The following is a 23,879-nucleotide window of genomic DNA, read 5'->3' as shown; positions in this document are numbered from 1 at the left end:
GAGGTTTGCAAAAGACCATAAGGATTGGACCACAGAGGACCGGAGTAAGGTCATCTTCTCTGATGAGTCCAATTTTCAGCTTTGTCCCACACCTGGTCGTCTAATGGTTAGATGGAGACCTGGAGAGGCCTACAAGCCACAGTGTCTCGCACCCACTGTGAAATTTGATGGAGGATCGGTGATGATCTGGGGCTGCTTCAGCAAGGCTGGAATCGGGCAGAAGCGTGTTTTCGAAGGACACATGAATCAAGCCACGTACAAGGTTATCCTGGAACAAAACTTCCTTCTGAGCTGACAATGTTCCCCAACCCCGAGGATTTGTTTTTCCAGCAGGACAATGCTCCATGCCACACAGCTAAGTCAATCAAAGGTGTGGATGAAGGACCACCAGATCAAGACCCTGTCATGGCCAGCCTAATCTCCAGACCTGAAACCCATTGAAAACCTCTGGAATGTGATCAAGAGGAAGACGGATGGTCACAAGCCATCAAACAAAGCTGAGCTGCTTGAATTTTTGCGCCAGGAGTGGCATAAAGTAACCCAACAGCAATGTGAAAGACTGGTGGCGAGCATGCCAAAATCAGGGTTATTCCACCAAATATTGATTTCTGAACTCTTCCTTAGTTACGACATTATTATTGTGTTGTTTAAAAATTAATATGAACTTGTTTTCTTTGCATTATATGAGGTCTGAAAACACTTAATCTCTTTTTGTTATTTTGACCATTTCTCATTTTCTGCAAATAAATGCTCTAAAGGACAATATTTTTATTTGGAATTTTGGGAGACATTTTGTCAGTAGTTTATAGAATAAAACAAAAATGTTCAGTTTACTCAAACACATCCCTATAAATAGTAAAATTAGAGAAAGTGATAATTTTGTAGTGGTCTCTTAATTTTTTCCAGAGCTGTATAGTTTTTTTTTTTTCTTTTTTTAATTATCAATCATTTCTCAGTTAGGAGGAAAGAGTCCATTTGTTGGGAAATACTTTGAGTGGCAGATTAATACACAATTGGTGCTCAGCAGTAGGACAGAGTATGTTGGATTAACTAAAAATAAAATTAATCTTTGACAAAATATACTCTATGCGGACACATTTAGGTTGATAGGATTGAGTTTCCATTCTCTGCCCTACTAAAGTGTAGTACATTATTTATTGCTTGGCTGCAAAACCTACAGCACACCTTCTTTGGACATTTAATTTAAAAGTTTGATATTTCCATAAGATGCTGTAATTTTCATTGTCTTTGCTTAACCTCCTGTTGCCACCTACTGAACATGGATTTTGTTTGATGGGCACAGTTGTTATGTGGGCTGTGCATGGATTTTGTTGGTTGGGGTGAAACATTAATAATTGTTCCAAGTGCACACCCACAATAGATAGATATATAGTTTAAATATTTTACGAGTTACTTGGTGTTAGTGAAGAGTTTCAGTGTTCCATGTTAGTGTAAATCCTCGTAGCTCTTAGTTGTCAAACAAAATTATTTTAAGTATTGAGCAATGTCTCTCATGATCAAACCATACATGGTAGGAACTCTAATATGACCTTCTTTGCAGCATGCTTTAAACCATCCACCTGTACCTAAACAGCAGTGCTCACACAAAATACACAATTAAAAAATAAATCTGATAAGAAAGAAGAAGAAATGCCCTGAAAGCTGACAGAGATGAAACTGACAGCCTTGGCTACACCAACACTGACAGAACAGGTTAGTGAAAGCTTCATCGTGTTCTGACAGGAGGATGTGAAGGAGTAAAGGGGGACTGGAGGTGGGAGGCGGGGGGAAGACTAAAACTTAAAGGTCAACTTTATCTGCTAAGGACGGAGGAGACACAGAAACATCGCTTTGGGATTTTTTTTCACGGATCACCAAAAAGGGATGCTCTTATGTGGTGTGGATTTGTGTGTATTCAACTCTGTCTGTGAGTTATATTATTTGTCTTCATGGTATCCAAAATGTTGGAACTTGGTCAAAATCAATGAAGTAATCGACTTCTAACATACAGTGTTAGGACTACAGCGTTGCCAAAGTCATGAAGTTATGATTTTTACTGGCAATAGCTTTTATCTGCCAACAGGGATATACTGTGATTTCTTTACCAACTTCTGCTGATGCATTTGTATAGGTATTATTAAAGATTAAGTGATCTTGGTGTCAGATACCAGGGGTACCTTCAGGGGTCTTGTTGAGTCCATGCCTTGACAGGTCAGAGCTGTTTTGGGGGTGCGAGGGGGACCTATACAATATTAAGCAGTTGGTGTTAATGTGGCAAATTGGTGCAATGGCGAACCTTTAGAGCAACTGGTGAGTTCCACTGGTTAAGATACCAAACATAATTGGTCTACATCATATTGGTCTACAGTAGTTAATCTAGTGTGTAACATTTGGTCATATCACAGCTTTGCTGCAACAAGTATGAGTGAGATAAGAGCCATATCTTGCACTCATTTTTGACAGTAAATTATACTTCATAACTATCTACATTTGGTCCCTCTCCTTTATAACAGGAACTATTTCCTCTTTTGGCTAAGTTTTAGTAAAGAATTTGTATTTCAGAGTTCAACAGGTGTATGATGCACATACATACATTTTTATAGCTTTGGAAGTGCTATAATTAGGGCTTATACATTAAACTGTTGAGTCATGAAATATTTTATTATGAGGTCTCTAAAAAGTTTTACAGATCATTTCACCTTACTAGACACAGCCCAGGGTTCTCCCTACCTTTATGAGACCAAATTAAACTGAATTAACGGAAAAAATTATGTTGAGATTTCTGTACTGCTATGGAGAGAAAGGATACTGTATTGGTCCTATAAGACAATATTTTTTTTTATGAAATTTAGGTTTAAAAAATTGGTAGTTGTATTATATTTCAGGACTACACAATTATGTATTAATTCATTAGAAAGGATATTCTTTTTGAATGGAGAGAGTACTGGTGTAACTACGGTCTTTTACAGAGTGTTGCATTATGGGTTATTTGAGGTCTTATTATGTTGGTGGGCTAATGGCGTTTTCGAGTCTGTCTATACTGAGACTTTTGCAGTTAATGAGCCTTAAAAGTCCAGTTAGTCCAGGTTAGCGTGCAGGAGTTTCAGAAGGCTGGTGTAACATTTTCTGCTGCCAGAGGAAATAAATTAATGACAAGTGAAAAAAAGTTCTTAGCGTCTCCCGGCATCTTTACTGCAGAAATGAACCAGAGAGAAAATCTGTCAAACGGCCAATAAATAATGTCACAGATGATGAGCTAAAAAAAAACAACCTGAAAAATGTTAACAGTCAGGGAAAATTATTATGCCAGAGAAAAGAGTGAGAGAGGAATCGACTTTCTACAGTAACTCAGTCAACTGACTCGTGGCCACTAGGACTGTAATCTGTCTACAGATGTCCAACCGAACAGAAATTTTGTTAAGCAGCCAAACACTGTTACACTGTCAGATGGCTAGGGGAGGATGAGAAAATTGCAGTTCAATTTCACCAGGTCACCATTCACTATAAGTCTTGTTTTACCAATGTCACTTTGTATGGCGCACAGTGCAATCACTCACAAAAATGTGATGGATTACATTAAGACATAGTGTTCACTTCATCTGTGAGCATATTTGGAACCACGGTAGCCTATTGGTTAAGGCGCATACCATGCAATTGTAACAACCACGGTTTGACTTCTGGCCACGGCACCTTTGTTGCATTTCTTGTCAGTATCTATCACTATCAAACAAAGGCAAATAATCTCCTTTTTCTTCCAAAGTATACCTTTTCCTCGCAGCCCGGAAACAAATGTTCCATGGGCTTCGGTTGTGAACTTCTAAACCTTCATTTTTGATAAAGTTTACAGTTAGGTTGGCTCAGGCTTGGCTTGAACAGCTCATAGTTATGCTGCTATAGGCCTAGACTGCCGGGGGACTTCCCATGATGCACCAAGCTCCTCTCTCCTCCTCTTCCTGTCCATCTGTACGCATTCATATCCCGTCAATGCTCGTTACTAACTTTACTTCTTCTCTCGCCTGTGGTTTTGTGCTTACTCGTGTCTCTCATCTCTCCTACCTTCACTTTCTGCAGGTATTTCTGCCCTGGTGCTGCAGAGTTTGGACCTGTGATTGCAAACCACCTACTGCCCTCGTGATCCTCCTCAACACTCAATGCTTCAATTACTATGATTATCATTATTATTGTCATATTTACTTTTATTAGTATTATTATTATTCACCCTATTATTATAATTATTAGTTTTATTATTAGTCTCATTATTATTATACATCTTTATGTGGTACCTTTTTTATGCTATGAGCTGCTCTATATGAAAAGTGCCCTATATAACACCTGTTATGATTTGGTGCTATATAAACAAAATTGAATTGAAATGAATTAATCCTAACCAGTTATGCACTTGGCTCTTTATATTCTACTTACCTGGAGGTCTTTGATGTTTGGGAAGGGAATTCCAATGGTGACCACTGCCCTGGCATTGTCATCTGTGAAGTCTAGTCCTTCACTCACTTTACCCCTACATACAGCAATCAGCAATGCACCATCTATAACAAAGACATCACAACACAGTAAATTATAAGTAACATACAGTAGAACAGTGAACAAGATGATGTCAGCTTTGGTGCAGTTGTGCAAATGACAAATTAAGTTCAGATGCAGTAATGCCACTTGCCTTTCTTGTTACAAATCAATTCATTGTTGGACTTGTTGTGTGATCACTAGACTATCAAATTAAATTGCTCTATTTCAGCACTAATTTACAGATATTAAGTCACTAAGCCAGCTGTTTCAGAGTGATATTGCGAAACCAGTAGCTGGTCCAAAAGTCAGTGAGATGATTTTTACCAGTCTGACCTTTTTCCTCACAGTATTTGATGGCACCGTAGTAAGTCTGAAGCAGTTCGTCAAACTCCCCCTTGCCACCACCGCGGGGCTCTGTGATCACAGTTTTCTTTTGTTCTAGCTTCTCCCAGAGACCAGTGTTGGACCATCGATCCCGCAGCTTGTCCAGCATCTTATTAAACCACAAGAGATCATTTTGTAAATACGGATGTTTGCAAAGCTTTTGAAACTTTTGTCGAAAAAGCAGAAATTGATCACACAGAATCAGAATCAAGAGATTCCAGCTACATTATGGATAACTAAGAGCAGCATCTATAGGATTGTTCTCTACTACAGAAGGCTCTCATAGATGCTATACTTAAGAAGTTGCCTCATATGAGTTGTGTAATTAGAGTGAACACACTCCTTAAATCTTCAAAAACTATAGCTATGCCTTTTGATTGAATAATAGTTAACATTCAAATTATTTCTGTGTGCAATATAGTAAATGAGCTGGTAAATATGGCAAATACAGTAAATGATCACTGCATAATTTCATTTTGCTTTACACTAACCAGATTAAACCTAGTTATATTTTTTAAGCCATTCCGGCAGCCTGACTCTATGGATGACAATGTCAGTCTGTCAGTCAATCAGATGTTTGGTCCATCAATGTGGTCCAGACTGAAATATTTCAGAAACAACCAGATGGATTGCCATGAAATGATTTACAAATATTTGTGCTCCCCACAGGACTGACTTACTTTGGTTATCCTCTGTATTTTTATTCATTACACACGCAGTAGGTGGGATGGGTTAGAGTGATTTTGAAGTTGTTGAGGCAATTTAAGATTCTGGTCAGAAATAGGTTTGAACAGGGACAATACAACCTATAAGCCAACTGAAAAAAACAAAAAAACAAAACACATACTGTGGGTGGCTGTAGGCCAAATGAAGCTGTCTGTCAAGGACAAAAGGAGCAGGTCTATATTGCAGACTAAGTATTTGGACAGTTACATTTTTTCGTGCTGTGTTTCATCACATTTTAAATAAAATAATGGATATTACATTTCTGCAGGCATCCTGACCTCAGAGAGGGACTGGCAGCTGTTAGTGGACCTCGAACTACTGCCCACCCAACCATATTGCAGCCACCTCCCCGTGACCAGACATTGTCCTTGAGTCCACAAAGCAAGCTGTGCTGCGATCCACAGTACCACCGTTGTGGCAGAAAGGGCTTCTAGATGGCCATGGCTCAAAAGAGGAGAGCCATGGAGTCAGGTAAGTAGCTAACCATCTAGACACAAGTTGGGGTCTGATCAGCCCTGGCTGGGTCACCTGGAGGAGGGTGTATGACGTTAAAAGATGCAAAACACCAAATGATTTGTCCAGAGGCATCAGTAGATGTATGTACACAGCAGTTCCAAGTCTCAGCTTTAATTTGATTAGGTTTATGTCAATATTAATAGAACTATGTGGTAGATATAGCCCTTCTAATATAAACACATCACATAGTGCTCAAATTGGAAGGGTTCAAAAGTAATTGTACAACTGGGCTAATAAACATTTCTTGGGAAGCTGTATGTTGTTTCAACATTAGTTCATAAACAAAAAGAGCTCACACATGGTTCCGAGCTGATGCGAATTGAGTTACCTGTCAATATAAGGAGTAAAAAGGCGACCAAATGCAAGTGAAGAAAATAATGATAAGACTAAAAAAAAAGCAAAAATCTATCGGAGATGTCAAAGGTAGCTGGTTTGCCAAAACCAACAATTTGGTACATTCTACAAAAGCTTGTGCACTCGTTCTGCTCATGTTGTGGATGAGCAGAAAACCAATTGCATGGTACAGAAAAATCCCGTTATGTCTGTGCAGAAAGTCAAGAACACTCTCCAGGATGTGGGCGTACCTATTTCCTTGTCAGCAATCAAGAGATCTCTTCATGACCATAACTGCATGGGATTCACCACAAGATGAAAAAACCCATGGTAAACCTCAAAAACAGAAAGACCAGGCTGTAAGTCACAAAAGCACACAAGAAGAAACCAGTGGAGTTCTGGAACAAAGTTCTACGGACTGATGAAACAAAAAGTAACCTCTACAAGAATGATGGAAAGAGAAAGTTGTCAAGAAAAAAAAAGAACAGCTCATGACTCAAAGCCATCACCTCATCCTTCAAACATGGCAGTGGTTTTGTTATGGCTTGGGCATGTATGGCTGCCAATTGAACTGGCAAACTGGCATTTGTTGATGATTTCACTGCTGATGGGAGCAACAGGGTGAAGGCACAGATGTACAGGAGCATTCTGTGTGCTCAGATTCAGCCAAATGCATCAAAACTCAACAACATTTCAACATTCAGCAGGACAACAATCCTGAACGTACGGCCAAAGCAACCACAGAGCTTTTCAGCGTGAAGAGGTGGAATATTCTTAACTGGTCGTGTCAATTATCTGATCCCAACCCAACTGAACAGCATTCCACTTGGTGTAGACCAGACTAAAGGCAGATTGACCCCACAACAAGCAAGAGCTGATGATGGCTGCAAGCTCTGGGAGAGCATCACCAGGGAAGATATGAAGTATATAATGATGACTGTGGGTCAAAGACTTCAGACAGTCATTGACTTCACAAGAATTTCCACAAATTATTAAATATTGTTTTGTTTCCCCTAATGTGTATCTGTCCAATTACTTCTGAACCCCTAAACTTTGGTTATTATGTTTTAAAAAGGCTACATCTCCCACTACTCAAATTAAAGCTGGGACTTGGCACTGTAATGTAGTATCCATCATTTTATTTCAAATTGAATGTAATGAAGCACAGAGCTTGAAAGACCAAAAAGTATGTCACTTGCTAAATACTTAGGGTCCTGGGCTTAACATCTTCACACACAACATTGTATGTCAAGTAAGTAACTGTAAGGCACGGCACTGTAACAAATTATGACACTTTCCAAGCTTGCAACAAAGAACAGGAAGCATAGCTAACCATGTCCACAAATAGCATGGATTTCTTTTCTTTATTTACACTTAGAAAGCTGATGTGTTTAAACCCCCTCTATAATAAAAATCACTTGCTGTGCTATTGTTAGTACAAAAAGTCAGCAGCTCTCAGGGGAGGCATATTGACCTAAAAGCCCTCATTCCAACATGGTCCCATTCATGTCTGTGCTGTGCAGATTATATCCTTGAATAACCATGGCCTCAAAATCAAAGAGCAGCTTCACTGGCTTGGAAATACGTTAGAAGGGTCAAGTAGAAGTTCTTCTTGTAGTCAACAGAAAACTTCTCAACAGGCTAATAGTGTCAAGCTGTAAAGTCGGAGCCAAATGCAGATGGGTCAACAAGATGGGAGGAAGGTAGGGAGAATTCACTGATATCTTGTCCTCAAAAGTACACCTATTCTATTTACTTGCATGAACAGCTAACTCAATTTTTCCTCAAAACACCACTCAAAGCTACACAGAAATTTTATTCTGCGGGTTATGTGCAGTACAGAGGAAAACAACAAAGTCAGACAGGGAAATGAGAGCATTGAGTAAGAGAGCATTGGTAGTTTATTGCATGACAGTGTGATTGCATCATAATAATAATATGAAGCATGGGAAAGGTTTAATGAGGTTGGTGACTCCTAAAGCAAGTGAGGCCAGGATGTTTGCATCAATGAAACATAGTACATTCACTAAATATACAGTGATACATTGAAAAGGACCCTCACCCCCCCATTTTACTTGCGTGTTAAAATTCAGCAAACTGTTTGTCCTGCAATTGCTTTCCAGTGCAATCTTCAGCAGATGAATAATTCATGTTATGTACTTAAGGCAGTTCTACAACTAAACAAAACAAGCATTATCTGCCAGGCTGCACTTGGAAAGGAGCTGATTCCAGAAGGAGAAGAGTACACAGGAAAAATGCTCTTACTGATTAAACTGATGGGCCAGGAATATTAAAGACAGAATCATGGACTGTGCCTTGCAGCCAGCATACAGTTAGGTGCGTAAGTATTCGGACAGTGACACAATTTTTATAATTTTGCCTGTGTACTCCACCACGATGGATCTGAAAGTCATCAAGATGTGACTGAAGTGTAGACTTTCAGCTTTAATTCAAGGAGGTTTAACAAAAATATTGCATCATAATCGTATGGAATTACTGTAATTTTTATACAGAGTCCCTCATTTTCAAAGGCTCAAAAGTAATTGGAAAATTGACAGACAATCAGTGTCAAATTAAACAAATAAAAGGTCTGGAGTTGATTCCAATTGTTGAATTTACATTTGGTAGCTGTTCGTGGGAACTCTCACTATGCAGTCCAAAGAAATGTCGATGCAAATGAAGGAGGCCATCATTAGGCTGAAAAAACAAAACAAACCTATCAGAGAGCAGAAACTTTAGGAGTGGTCAAATCAACAATTTGGTACATTCTTAAAAAGAAGAAATGCACTGGTGAGCTCAGCAACACCTAAAAGCCTGGAAGACAACTAAAGTTTCCTTGGTGAAGAAAAACCCTTTCACAACATCTAGCCAGGTTAAGAACACTCCAGAAGAGGAAGGGGTATCATAGTCAGAGTCTACAATCCAGAGATGTCTTCATGAATGGAAATACAGACGGTTTACCACAAGGTGCAAACCAGTGATAACTCTCAAGAACAGAGAGGCCAGATTAGACTTTGCCAGAAACCCTCTAAAAAAGCCTGCCCAGTTCTGGAACAAGATTCTTTGGACAGATGAAAGATGAAAGATTAACTTGTACCAAAATGATGGGAAGAGAAGAGTATGGAGAAGGAAAGGAATAGCCCATGATCCATGGCATACCACATCATCTGTCAAACATGGTGGAGGCAGTGATTTGGCATGGGCATGTGTGGCTGCCAGTGAAACTGGGTCACTAATGTTTATTGAGGATGTGACTGCTGATAGAAGTAGCAGGATAAATTTTGAAGGATATAGAGCTATTCTATCTGCTCAGATTCAGCCAAATGCTGCACGGTGCTTCATAGTACAGATGGATAATGACTCAAAACATACTGCAAAAGCAACCCAAGAACTTCTTAAGGCAAAGAAATGGAATATACTTCAATAGCCAGGTCTGTCACCTGACCTCAACCTAATTGAGCATGCTCTTCACTTACTGAAGACCAAACTGAGGGCAGAAAGACCCACAAACAAGCAGCAACTGAAGGCGGCTGCAGTAAAGGCCTGGCATAGCATCTCAAGGGAGGAAACTCAGCATTTAGTGATCTCCATGGGTTCTAGACCTCAGACAGGATTAGCAAAAGGATTTTCAACCAAGTGTTTAAAATAGTCCTTATATTTATAATTTTGTTGGTTTGTCCAGATACTTTCAAGTATCTGAAAATGAGGGACTATGTAATAAATATCTGTAATTCTTTTTTGACCACTGAATCATGTGTTGTCTTGTGTTTCACGTCACTAGTCACCTGTTTTGCCAGATCAAACTCTCATATCAAATCAACATTAATACCCATCTCCTATAGGAAATATACGTACAGTAGAGATGCTGGTTTGACCCATTCAAACTATGTTGAAATAATGGTGGGAGGAAGGTTGCAGACTCAGGTCGGCTGAAACACTTCATTTAACCCATTCAGCCCAACCACCAATGAGGGATTAATCCTTGTCACTGTGTCTGACAAGGGTATGACAGATTCTACAAACACTGGTCTCTCTGTTATGAAAAATGTACATTTTGTGTGAAAATGGGGGATGTAACTAATAAAGGGTTAAAACAGTGCGCAATCTAAAGCACGAGACCTGCAATAAATACCACTTTTCTGGGGAGGAATGAAGTATTAGGTACACTATCAACATACCAGAATCCAATACAGGAACACAAAGGGAATATACTGAACAAAATAAGTATTTATATCTGGTTTTATATTGTTAATGATTTTGGTGGTTGGTGATATGCATTACATTACAGGTGTAATTTGTATTGCCCCAGTCCGCATTGATGCAGGCCATGTACATCACAAGACTGGTATAATAAATGAAACTGCATGAATGTCAGTGTGTAGCAGAGTGTTTTACTGTGCAGTCAAATAGATCTCCAGCACCATCAGCAAAGGCTTTCAACCATGTGAGTGTTAGACACTCAACAAAGAAATTACAGACGCAAAAATTACAGACACTAGAACCTTCATAAATAATTAAGGGACATCATCTGAAAGAGTCCCAGTGTTTAGCTGGTGGACTGGGCTGGGCTATAAAATGTCAATCTACAGTCTTAAGTACTTGGGCAAAAATAAAGTATAATTACACCTCACTCTATGGCCATTTTATTGTTTAGGAAAATTGTATCATAGCACAATTACCTTAACTTGTCTGAGATTAATGAGCATAACACTAAGGCTCAGGCTTTTCTTTTAGCTTTACAGAATTCCAGTGTATCTCTGAAGCATAAGCTATATTTCTACTAGTCTTCAAAAGAAAGTTTTCAATTAAAAATTAATTTATTTATTGCCTACCACTTTTGGACCTTAACAAGAGATCTTACAGAAGTACAGTTACAAGGTAGCATAAATTGGAATGACTAATATTTAGCACATATGAGGGCACAACAAAGTGTGAATAATTTATTGCCTTTTCTAGGCATGGTAGGTGCAATGCTCAGCCTCTGCTGGTGACACAGTAGAGTGGGCCAGATCTTTCTGCCAATTGGGACAGGGTGGTGAAATAACCAGAGAGAAGCAGTGAACTGTACTCTTTCTTGCACTTTTACACTTCCCCTCTCTACCTCCCACTTACTATCTCCCCATCTTTCACCTTCTCTGCATCCGGTCTCTCTGTATCTCCTTCCCTGTGTCCCCGGTGTCAGTGAGCTGTGTGGCAACACATTGCAGCTCCTCTAGTGCCTGCTGAATTATGGAAGGGCTTTGGAGGCGACAGCATTAATGAAACATGCAGACAGGAGCCACATTTCGCAGTGGCGAGGGGAGACGTGTTGTTGCAGTATAAATTATTCAGTCCCAAAATATCACAGCAACCATCACGCCAAGACTGGTGGCAAGAAACCACCTGCCACCTCTGGCCTGCCACTCTTCCCATGTCTTCTGCTCTACAAATCCCAGCCATAATGGTGATGACAACAGAACGCAGGAAAAACACTGCCTACTGCTCAGAGAGGAAGACAGTCACTGATATGTCTTCATTTACAGTGTTTCTTTTCAAAGAAATTTGTATTCTTTTAAACTGAGTTGAATACAAAGTGTATGTTTTGAAACATTTTCAGGTCTTATGCCTACTAATTGTATATAAATAGTCTCTAGAAATATATATGAGAAGATTCGGGTGATTATGATTATGAGTGGCACGGTGGTGAAGTGGTTAGCACTGTCGCCACACAGCAAGAAGATCCAGCAAGGGCCTTTCTGTGGGGAGTTTGCATGTTCTCCCCTTGCCTGTGTGGGTTGCCTCCGGGCCCTCTGGCTTCCTCCCACAGTCCAAAGACATGCGTATAGGTTAATTGGTGACTCTAAATTGCCCGTTGGTGAGAATGTGATCTTTACTGTTTGTTTGTCTCTATATGTCTGCCCTGTGATAGACTGGTGACTGTGCCGGGGTGTACCCCACTTCTTGCCCAATGTCAGCTGGGACTGACTCCTGTCCCCCCATGACCCCTCAAAGGATAAGCTGTATAGCTAATGGATGGGTGGATGGATGGATTTCAGATCATGCGGATTTATTATTAAAAATATTTTAATTTCTACACTGATTGTAGAAAATACAGAATTATTTGTGAATAAATTGTCACACATTTACGATCAATTGTGTAGCAGTCAAAACTGTGACATAACTTGGCAAAATGTAACACTGTCAATTTAATGCATTGAAAACGAAAGTGTTAATGTGAGTACTGGCCATGTAACAAAACAAAATCATGTTATAAAAAGAAACAAAAAACTGGTGGTTAGTATCTTTTAAGAAAGAAAACATTTGTAAAGACCTTCTAATAATCTAAACAGATAAGACTGGCAATATTCTATATTTTTCTTATCACCAAAAAATCCAATTAAAAAAACAAAACCAATAATTTTTTATTCTGTCAGTACCTTCCGACTTCCCTACCCTTTCTGTGGCTCTCATCCCATAAACATATGCTCCTACTGAAGACGTAAGTCATTTAAAATATAAAGTTCAATTGTTAAAAACGCTCAATAATTTCCTAAAACATCTGGGCAATGTAGGTTTTAAGAAATGTTACTCGGGCACAAGTAAATGGTTCATTTGTTCGCAAGTATCGGTGATTTGATGAGCTAGTGAGCATTTACAGTAGCAGGACTGAGGGAGTATTCATGGTAATGAAGAAACATGTCACCCAGTGCAACATTGTGGCTCACTGATCTGTTTTTGGACAACAATGGAGCTCTGTGGCACAAAGAAATAAGATACTGTATGTCAGGCTTTGGAGACAAACACAATACTTGTTAGTCGGATCAATTCATTATTAGTTTTAGGCTTTCCATGGGATTAGTTGACAGTAAGAAAAATACAGAATAACACCAGCCTTATCCTTTAACAATACATTTTCTTGAGTTATTAAATTACCCTTACAGCAACAGTGTATATTGTCTTCTATTTTCTACAACCTTAAAATCTATTAACTTTATCAAATAATTAGTTTTGTGCTGAAACAATTCGATGATCAATACAGTATCAACTGCCAACTATTCAATAATTGTTTAAGGTATTTATTGAGCAAAACCATCAAAGATTCACTGGTTCTAGTTTCACAAATTTGAGTATTTGCCATTTTTCTCTGTTTTGTATCATTTTTAACTGAGTAACTTTGGATTTGTTGGTAAGACAAAACAAGCAATTTAAAGATACCATATCTTGGGCTCTTGCAAATTTGTGAGCATTTTTCACAGTTTTGTGAGAATTTTTAGATTAAATGATGATGTGATTAATAACCAAGAGATTATTTGCTGCAGATCTACATTTGCTCTTATACAATCTGTAAAGTTTCTACTTTGTTTTATTTCAAACGCACTGACAGCAACAAATTGTTGCTACTGTGGTTGAAGGAGGTATCCAAACATGGACATTGTTTAAGCGCCATTTGACTTTAAGTCTGAAATGTGAGCCTTCCAAAAAGCTAGCTTAGTCAAACAGCAGAAACCCTCAAGTTTCCACCATAAAAACTCACATAAAACATCACCTCAGCTCTGAGAAAATCAGGGGGAATATGGCTTACTGAGCAAATTGACCCATGAATCTAATGTGCTCCCAAACACACACACAAACAGTTTCACTTTGAGATAACAGTACTTCTAGAGCTTTGTGATTGGTGCTTCAATAGCCTTGAGCTGCTGAGGATGGTGCATACTGGTGGATGTTCACCCTGCAGTCTGCTTTAACTTTCATTTGACACACGCTTGGCAGGGCCTAGGCGCCAGCACTGTGTGCATCTTCACACAGACAGCGAGGCGACATCACCTAATGGCCCTTATCTCAATCTCCTTTAAAAGCATCTTGTAGTCCCTGCCATATTTTGCCGCCACTTCTGCAAAACCCTGCCTTTTCTTAATAAACCATCAGTCCCCCTCTCCTGTGGAGCACTGGTCCGTTCCTTTGGCAGCTGAGACCAGACAGCAGGGCCAGCTGTGGTTTTAATGGGCATTAACTGGGAGGATGTTGAGGAGAAAGTGCTACAAAACCACAGCACTGGTGCAGGAAAGTGTGTGTGTGTGTATGTGAGACCATGATTACAGGCATACTTTGTGTGTCCACGTATCTTAAAAAAGAAATGTATTGAGCTCTGCGCTAATGCCCAACAGTCTTTTTTTTTTGCATTCATTTCACTGTAGTGCACCACTGCCATTACTGGGAAAATTAATTTCTTAACTCTGACCCCAAAAGACACACTGACAGCAAAAGTCAGATTTTGATGGATTTTATTACTAATTTTACTCCTTACGTTGTCATTTTTCATTATATCCTGCATAAGAAGATAATTAAGTTCAATGTAAACAGTGCAAATGCATTCTACTGTGTATTTTTGACTTGGTATTTATGTTTTTGTATGTAGGGGAGCGAACAGAGGGACACCTCTTTGACCCTATGCACGCCTGTTCGCCTCACTGCTCCCTCCAGTGTTTCCCACAGTTAGATTCTATTTGTGGCGGCAGCTGAGGGGGGGGGGCTTCAATAAATTATTAAGTTATTATGTATATAACGTGTTCCACCGCAATTATTTTAATTGCCAAGTACTTTGTGACAAGTAAACAACTGAAAAATATATATGTATGTGCTATATACGTGCCATTGCTTCATTCTGTCAAACAAATAACAACCCTCACCGACTGTGGTCGGGTAGGTGAGGGCTGAATACACATTGTGATTGGCCATTGAGTCCAGTTCTGGAACATGCACGCAGCACACTCATGTCCACCCAATATGACAGGCACACAGAGAGGGCTGTTAAAGAGACAGACAGGGACAGTAAAAACTTTATAGATTTGCTGATAGTCCACCGAAGTGGTGGGATTTTTCCTGGTGCTCCCAATGGCCAGTCAACGATGACAGATGGGTCCATTTGTCAGTGTTTGTGTGTGTGTGTGTGTGAGAGCAAGAGCGCAGAAAGGAGGGGCTGTATGAATCAATGCGCTGCACACAGCTCTATAATAAAATAAGATTTTACCCATCTGAAATAGTTAAAAAATAATTAAAGAAATGTTGATTTGTGATGGACCGCCACAAATAAATCAGTGTATGGGAAACACTGTCCCTATGTCTATCACAAAACCAACTGTGTATGAGGGGCTGATAGCCATCACCTACACACACTAAACAGGGATGTCTGGAGATGACCTATCCTCTGTGTGTAGCCTGTACACACAAAAAAAACAGAGATCACAGAGCAGACGGGACTTAGCGGCACCATTGAGGCCTCCATGGGCTCCAATTAGCCCTTCATATCCCCTCATTTCCTCATCTTTACAAGCTGACTGCAGATTAAATATTTATGCATCATTACATAGAGATAAAAGAATCTTACACTGCTATCAATAATAGAAAAAAAAACATCCCAAAGCTCACAGTCGCTCCTCAGCTGGCATCAGAGGCTGACAAAAAAAGGAAGGTAAAATGAGAAAACAAGAAGGCACAGAGTTCTAGCTTTCCCTCAGAGTTTGGATGGCAGTGTCATCAAGTGTTTCAGAATGCAACTGGATATCAAGCAAACAAGGACTGCAGACAAATCAAACCAGATATCACTGCATGTGACACAGTGAAATACAAGTCAAACATGGGCTATGCAAAATATGCCAAAGGCAAAAACAAAATTTGCCAAGGGCAAAACACAACTGTAAAGGTCCACTGTTTGATGGAAAATGATGTGTCCACTAAACATGACACTGACTCATTACAACAACAGTTTATCAGTGATGCATGCCTCCATGATACGTTAAGATAAGGATAAGAGTCTAGAATATAAGAGCAGATAAGACTATTCAGACGTTCAAATGCCTTATATATAACCATGAGCTCCAAAAATGTATACTTAGCTACTGAGACACAATTGCTAGGAAAAACAGAGAAAAGCAAGGTTTTCCACTGCTGTAACATTTATCAAAGTTGGAAAATTGAAGATTTTAAATGAAAGAAGGTGTATGGTATATTTTAATCCGAAAAAGTATGCATGATTCAAGGCTAGAAAATGGTTTAGGTAATGTATTTCTTTCAAGTGGATATTATTTACATGTATAGTATTTTTGCGGATGTGTAAGAGCAGGTTCAGAAACTCAGTATTCGCTCTTACAACCTTAGTCATTCTAATGAGTAGAGTAAGACATCAGTGTTTCAAACATAAAGTGATGATTTTAAACACAACTGGTTAAAGGTCTATGCTTTCATTGTTTAATGGGTGTACATTATGACAGTGGTTCCCAAAATGGCAGTCAAGACCCCCAAGACAAATTTGAGGGGTTGCGACATGATTAACTATATAGGAAAGCAGAAAAAAGCAACAAATATTACACAAATAAATGAACTTTTCAGACATTTGCAACTCTTTCCTTTTTTCTGTTAATTACTGGAAAATGTTACCTCTAGAAACAATTCAAATAAAAATGAGGGGAAATTTTGTTTTTAGGTTAAACTGGTCATAAACCATGTACATTGCAACCAGTGACGATGGGATAGAAGTAGACAGTGTGTAATTTTAAGGGGTTGCAAGTCAAAACGCTGGGAACATCTGCATTATAATATAAATATTTTAAGTGATTTTTTAAAAACCTTTCAAATTTCATAATGACTTTAAACTCTCATGTCTTACGTTTCTCACAGTAAGTATGTTAATTGACCAAAATTACTAACGGAGCAAAGTCACATGTAATGTGCAATCTGGACAACCACACACAATGATAAATGAAATCCACTTGCCCCTTTGTAAACTAATGTGACAAGTGAGCTGCAGTGGACATTAATTATTCATGACCAAAAATGCATAACAAACAAAGGGGGACAAAGTGTCTACGAGTGCTCTCTCAGAAGCACCCTCATTAACTGAAAGAGGATACAGTTCGGTGAGGATAACGGCATTCAACAAGAACCTAACAAGTACCTCTATTGATTAGTAGTGATCTATTGTAATATACAATATTACAACGCCAAAGGCTACTCCTTAGCACTGGGATCTATTGGAATCCAGTCTAGGGTATGAAAACTCTTACTTGTTTTGCATGACCAAAGTTAATACAAATACTTTCAAACAACAATAGCATTGGACATGACTTCAGTTTGTGGTCTCTAGCTCCTCCCGATGGTAAAATGTGAAAATGTTCCAACAGCAAACAGTCCACCACCACTGCAATACAATGTAATTATTACTTTTGAGTGACAATATTGCACCATGAGAACAAGGCAAAAGTAAACTTTTTTTTTTCCAAATCAATGATGTAATCAATCTTCTGTAAAAAAACAAAAACAAAAACAAAAAACTACTGATATACACTCACCGAGCACTTTATTTGGAACACCATATTAATACTGAGTATTAATACTTCTGTTTTGCTCTCAAAACTGAAAATGAAAATGAGATGTCCCTGAAAAATAAAGTTTGTATTGCACATTTCAAGCAACAAGTACAGAGGAGAGGAGGAGAAAAAAGATAAAATCCCATGTTTAGACTAAAGAGAGATAACCCAATACAACAACCCCCCCCCCCCCAACAAGTCTCAAAAATGTTTTTTTGAATTGCATTACAGCATCCAGTGTTTTCTACTCAGTTACCATAACTTTTTTAAACATTTTTTTTTTTTTACATGTTAGAAGCGTTATATGCAAATTAATTGTGTAGGACTGTCTGCATTGTTAATTGTTTTGTTCGTTGCTGTGACTAGGACTAGGTTGTGAGTCAAAACTTAAATTGTAAACCTGTACTGTTCTGTATAGAAAATAGCTAACCATTGTATTTCTGAAAGTGCAAGAACATGTAGCGGTGAGATGTATTAACAGTATCTAACATGGCCCATGTGACAGATTGATACACATCAATCTCTTATTCCATCAAACCAGTCATTTCACAGCCAATGTTATTAGAATGGTATACTTACCTTGTAAGAAGGCAAAAAGCAGAGCACACCCTTGGCCACAACCTGGCATACATGGAGCAGCAGGGCACCCACCTCATCCTGGAAGGCATATGTTTCAGCATGTTGAAAGGTAGCACAGAGTTTTCTGCCTTGGGGTCCTGCACCAACAGTGCCCACCCAAACCTAGAGAGGGCATTAGAAATCTAAGGTTTATATCACCAATATACTTCATATAATAAATATATCTGGGCATAATCATGTTGGCTCAAAATAATTGTTATCAAAGGCTCCAATACAAACACCTCCTGGTTATAAGCTATTATGGTTTAATTCTCATGTGCAATGCCTGATTAGCATTAAAGCTATGTCATAAGTTCAAATCAACACGGTTTGCTTGTCTGGACACCAATCCACCAGTTATTATGTGTGAACTACTCTACAACATATTTAATGTCACCTTTAACATTAGTCAGCTCAAGTGTCAGCTCAGCTCAAGCGATTATTGCAAAAGATTATTGATAATTTCCTCCTGCCAATTAAGTGTCTGTCTAGACTGTAAAACCCCTGAACAACTGCATTAGTCAAGCCTTCAGATGAGTTTAACTGCAATCAAGCAGTTAAGACTGTGGCATATGCTGGATAAAAGTGGCACTGTGGCAGATATGGAGCAAATACAGGCTCAAAGTTTCAGATTGTTTGATACAACCTCAGCTTTAATACCTGATTTCTACCTACTGAAACAATCACAGCCTCTTATTTTCACTGTGATTGACCTTTTGAAGACCTGGACCTCATGTTGACTAAGTCTGATGGTAACAATCATATATCTCTTTCTGAGATGTAGCTTTCAGGAAGCTTAGGGATTTCAATGAGTCCTGAGGTCAATGGAGTGAAGATTTAGGATCAAGTCACAATTCATATCATCTAATTGGGACTATAGTCGAGTTCAGGAATCAAGCACTCCTGCAGTATGACACATCACAGTATTCTTGTAAACATACTCACTAAATACACTTTGTCTGAACTGCCACAAAATGCATACATTGTAGTGTTCCGTGAAGCTCAATGACATGGGCAACTGACCTGGGACTTGTTAATAACATGATTTGCCTCTAGCTGGATGGAGAACTTCACCCCAAGTTCAGAAGAGAAGGAGCCCATGGGTGATAGGGTTCCTGATGTCAGCACAATGCTGTGCACCGACCCACTCAAGTCAGAGAATGCCTAGGAGGTACAGATACAGACACGATGAACCTCCAGGTAATTTATGCCATAATCAAAATATTTAACATAAAGGATGCATGGTGGCTGAGAGGAGGTTGAAACACCTGGAAAACTGTAAATATTCTTTAACATTTATTTTTTCATATGACATTTTACCAGCACTTTAACCTTAATTTCAGAGCCTGTTAAGTCGTGTATTATTTATTTTTATAGACTTCAGTAATACATCGGTGGGGCCTACATGTGAGGGCCTGCTTCATCTAACCTCTTACCACAGCGGGGTTGAGGGACCAGAAGCTGAGTGTTAAGACTTCTGTCTTGACTCGGATGCTCTGGCGTTGTCTGCGGCGTGGCCGGACAAAAAAGCCCTGGGCATCAGTGACATCAGGTGGGACCTGGTTCATCCAAGCGTAGCTCTTCTGCAGGGCTATCCGGTAGTCTTCAGCAAACCTACAGATACACAGAGCAGAATACAGCAACCTTTCAATTCTATACCCCACATAATAGCTCATCTGGGGCACTGGCATGACTTAGGATTTAACCGACTTCTTTGGGTTGTCTCTGACCTGCAGTTGTCCCTGTAGAGGAAATCCATAACCATGAAGAGGTTTTTGAGAACAGTGGAGGTAGCTGAGCTGATGGTCGGGATCTGCACCAGATCCTCTTTACCATTAGCCAAGCCAACACACTCCTCCTTCTCCAGCACTGCTGCCAAGTTTTGCTGTCACACAGAAAGACAGTGGATGACATATGTGAGAGCAAAACGGCGCTGTTGATTTTTACAGAACATCTGAAACCAAGTAAGAACACCTGACACATATTTAAATATAATATAAAAAATATCACACCTTAGTACCATAAATAAATGAGAACATATCAGAGTGGTACATGTAGTGCTAAAGTGAAAACTTCCCATGACTATGGGAACTACACTTCTAATGAACCCTGCTGTTTCTTTTTCCCTTTCTCACCCATGACAAAGTGATTTTGCTGAAGATGATGAAAGTGAAAAAGCTGGGGGGGGGGGCTCACTTCTTTGTGGCATGGTTTCCAAGATATTGGAAACATTCCTTCGAGAATGTCTCGTGCTGGAGGTAGCCATTAGAAGATAAATAAATTATGGCCATAAAGGGATGCACATGGTCAGCAACAACACTCAGATAGGCTGTGCTATTCAAACGATGACTGATTGGTATTAAAGGGCCCAAAGTCTCCCAAGAAAACATTCCCCTCAACATCACACTACAACCACCAGCCTGGACTATTGACACAAGGTAGGTTGGGTCCATGGATTCATGCTGTTGAATCCAAATTCTGACCCTCCCATCTGCGTGCCTCAGCAGAAATCCAGATTCATCAGACCAGGCTATGTTTTCCCAGTCTTCAACTGTCCAGTTTTGGTGAGCCTGTTCCGAATGCAGCCTCAGATTTCTGTTCTTGGCTGACAGGAGTGAAACCTGACATGGTGCTCTGCTGTTGTAGCCCATCTGCCTCAAGGTTGGACATGTTGTGCATTCTGAGATGCTTTTCTGCTCACCACAGTTGTAAAGAGTGATTATCTGAGTTACCAAAGCCTTTCTGTCAGCTCCGACCAGTCTAGCCATTCTCCTCTGACTTCTCTCATCAACAGGATGTGTCCATCCACAGAACTGTTGATGTTTTTTGTTTTTCACACTATTGTAAGTAAAGTCTACAGACTGTTGTGATTGAAAATCCCAGGATAACCAGCAGTTTCAGATATACTCAAATCAGCCCATCTGGCACCAACAATCCTACCATGGTCAAAGTTCTAATGTTAACTGAACCAATCTGATGTTAACTGAAGCTCCTGCCTTGTAGGTGCATGATTTTATGCACTGCACTGCTGCCACATGATTGGCTGATTCCATAATTGCATGAATAAGCAGGTGTACAAGTGTTCTTAATAAAGTGCCTGGTGTGTGTGTCTAATAACTTAAATAGGGATTTTATATTTCGAGAAAATCTACCCAGTTTTTTGAGTTTGAAAATCTCAAGTAACAACCAGTGACAGCCCAGCAAGTAGTGCATTGTCTAAACAAGGTGTAGGAAGGGCTCATGTCAAACACATGCAATTGACAAGAGGAATTTTTCCACTAGTGTCACTAACTAGCACTATATGTACTCGTTTTTCTTGTGATGCGTGACGGTAATTTCCTAATATGTTGATTGGCCGAAAAGTCCTATTTTGCTTATTAACAGGAAACTAACAACAAACAATATATGGCAATTCTGCGGTCACTAAACTGCCTTCAGGGACTTATACTGATCAGACAGGTGCTTAAGGGTTAGACTGGACATTTGACCTAGGTCAATGTTTCAGTTAAGTGGAACTGCCAACTGCTATTATTAATAGCAAAGTTATAAAGGAATGTGTAAGGGTGTGGTAAACTTCAAAAGTCCACTAGTAGAGCAAAGATATTTGGTGTACCTTCAGAATGCTAAAAGTATCCACAGTGATGCCCAGGCTGTGAAAGATGCCTAGTATATCCTTCCCATTCCAGACTTTATTTGAAGTCTCATATCCTCTTTCACACATCAGGCTTTGGCTGTCCTGGATCCAGCTACACAAAGACATCCTGAGTAAATATCTACTCAAATTATGAGAACTACAGATGTGCACAACTGAGTTACTGAATCTCTAAGTGACTGACTTGATCAGGCTGCAGCAGAAGTCTCTGAGTGATTCATGTCCTGAGCATCTGATGTTGTTTTTGACCATGCCATCCAACTCATCTCTTGACATCAACAGACTGTTTCGGTCTAACGTGAGGCTGGCACTTTCCCTTGCACAGTCCTCAATGTTGTGGGCTTCATCCAGCACCAAGATCTGGCCCGCCAGGTCGATCTCCATCTGGTAAAGATGGACAGTGAAAGCAGAAACAAAGAAGGAAGGAATAGGAATGGTTAATCCCTTGACACTACATACCATATACTCTGCTTCTGTGATTTTATCTCATCTTTTGCTCCCTCTCCCTGCAACTTTTTTCCTGACTGTTTTATACCAAACTCTCCTCACACTCTCTCTGATCATTGGGTCCAGCAGGTAGTTATATGGGCAGAAGATGATGGAGGCCTGCTGCATAAGTTCGCGGGCAGCGTAGTAAGAGCATGAGCGGAGCCTTTTTCCCAGTGCAACCAGGTCCTCAATGTCCCAGGCTTCATGTAGTCCATGGACCCGTTGTAGTGTGCATTGGTCCCGCATCCTCTGGACCCCATGGTAGTAGCGGCATGACCTGCCCTGTAATATACACATTTTTTTAAAGACACACAGAGAATGGATAGCATTAGACCAAGATATAATAATAAACTAATAATAATAAACTTTATTCATAAAGAAACTTTTGAAATAATGTTACAAAGTGCTTTACAGAGGAAAGCTAAGATTAAAACAGACCCACACCAAACCAGCAAATTAAAAAACAATACTAAAATTTGACAAAATGCCCCAAGTATAAATAAAAATGAGTTAGAACAACAAAATTAACAAATAATGCAGCTAGGAAAACTAAAACTTTAATAAAATCTGATAAAAGGCTTTTTTGCACGTTTCAATAGAGGTACCTAAGAAAATATAACACAACAAAATGTATCAACATGTAGCCATTGCGTTGGGTTTTGGGTTTGTTTAGGTCTCCACACACTTTGTGAACACGTTCCTGGAACTAAATTTGGGCTCTTCTCATGAAGTGATACTCAATGCAACTTCGAGGGAGTTTCAAAGATTGCCAGCAGTACAGTCAATCGCAGCTGGTGAAGAAAATGTGTCATCACATCACAAAAAGGACAACGACAAAGGAAAACCACCATTTTACTACTGCATCTGTATCGACGAGAGAAAAAAATACTTCAAAAAAGAAGAATACTTGTTCGACAAACAAAGGGGTTCAGGCCCTCACGGAAGCCCTTTAGAGGATCCTGGAGTCAGAGGTTAAAAGCCAAATTGCGGACTAGAACATTTCTGAGTGACTGGCAGAAATGAAGATACAGTACACAGCCAAGCAGTGCAAAAAAAACAATAATTAAAGAAAATACAAGAATTGTATTACGTACAGTGGGGCAAACTGAAAAACAACAAAGTGATCTGATGTGCTGGGCGCCATTTTGTGCCACCAACTGGCCCCAGAAATGTCCTAAATTAAAAAGACAATCAAACACTATATCAGCAGCCCTTCTTCCATTGCTGCCTGTCCCAAAAAAGAGAATAACCTAGAATCAGGGCCTCACAAGGTTCATAATTTAAGTTAAGATCCTGCA

General features: G+C 39.4%; 1 protein-coding gene across 7 annotated transcripts in view; it reads right to left on the bottom strand.

Annotated features, from left to right (window-relative positions):
- Nucleotides 1-23,879, bottom strand: part of brip1 (BRCA1 interacting protein C-terminal helicase 1) — a 62,226-nt gene that overhangs the window by 16,216 nt on the left and 22,131 nt on the right. For 4 of the 7 annotated variants that reach the window (XM_040130652.1, XM_040130658.1, XM_040130655.1 and 1 more), the window contains 9 exons: nucleotides 22,642-22,863; nucleotides 22,277-22,476; nucleotides 22,054-22,186; nucleotides 20,171-20,325; nucleotides 19,877-20,054; nucleotides 19,464-19,604; nucleotides 18,402-18,563; nucleotides 4,846-5,014; nucleotides 4,423-4,544 (listed from right to left, as the gene is read on the bottom strand). In XM_040130652.1, the coding sequence (XP_039986586.1) occupies nucleotides 4,423-4,544; nucleotides 4,846-5,014; nucleotides 18,402-18,563; nucleotides 19,464-19,604; nucleotides 19,877-20,054; nucleotides 20,171-20,325; nucleotides 22,054-22,186; nucleotides 22,277-22,476; nucleotides 22,642-22,863 (1,482 nt within the window). The remainder of the gene's footprint in view (nucleotides 1-4,422; nucleotides 4,545-4,845; nucleotides 5,015-18,401; nucleotides 18,564-19,463; nucleotides 19,605-19,876; nucleotides 20,055-20,170; nucleotides 20,326-22,053; nucleotides 22,187-22,276; nucleotides 22,477-22,641; nucleotides 22,864-23,879) is intronic. The other 3 variants (XM_040130654.1, XM_040130657.1, XM_040130656.1) reach the window with 2 other exon arrangements.

Source organism: Xiphias gladius, chromosome 7 (assembly GCF_016859285.1).
Source record: "Xiphias gladius isolate SHS-SW01 ecotype Sanya breed wild chromosome 7, ASM1685928v1, whole genome shotgun sequence".
NCBI classification, from domain to species: Eukaryota; Metazoa; Chordata; class Actinopteri; order Istiophoriformes; family Xiphiidae; genus Xiphias; species Xiphias gladius.
This window is presented reverse-complemented; position numbering and strand designations above follow the sequence as displayed.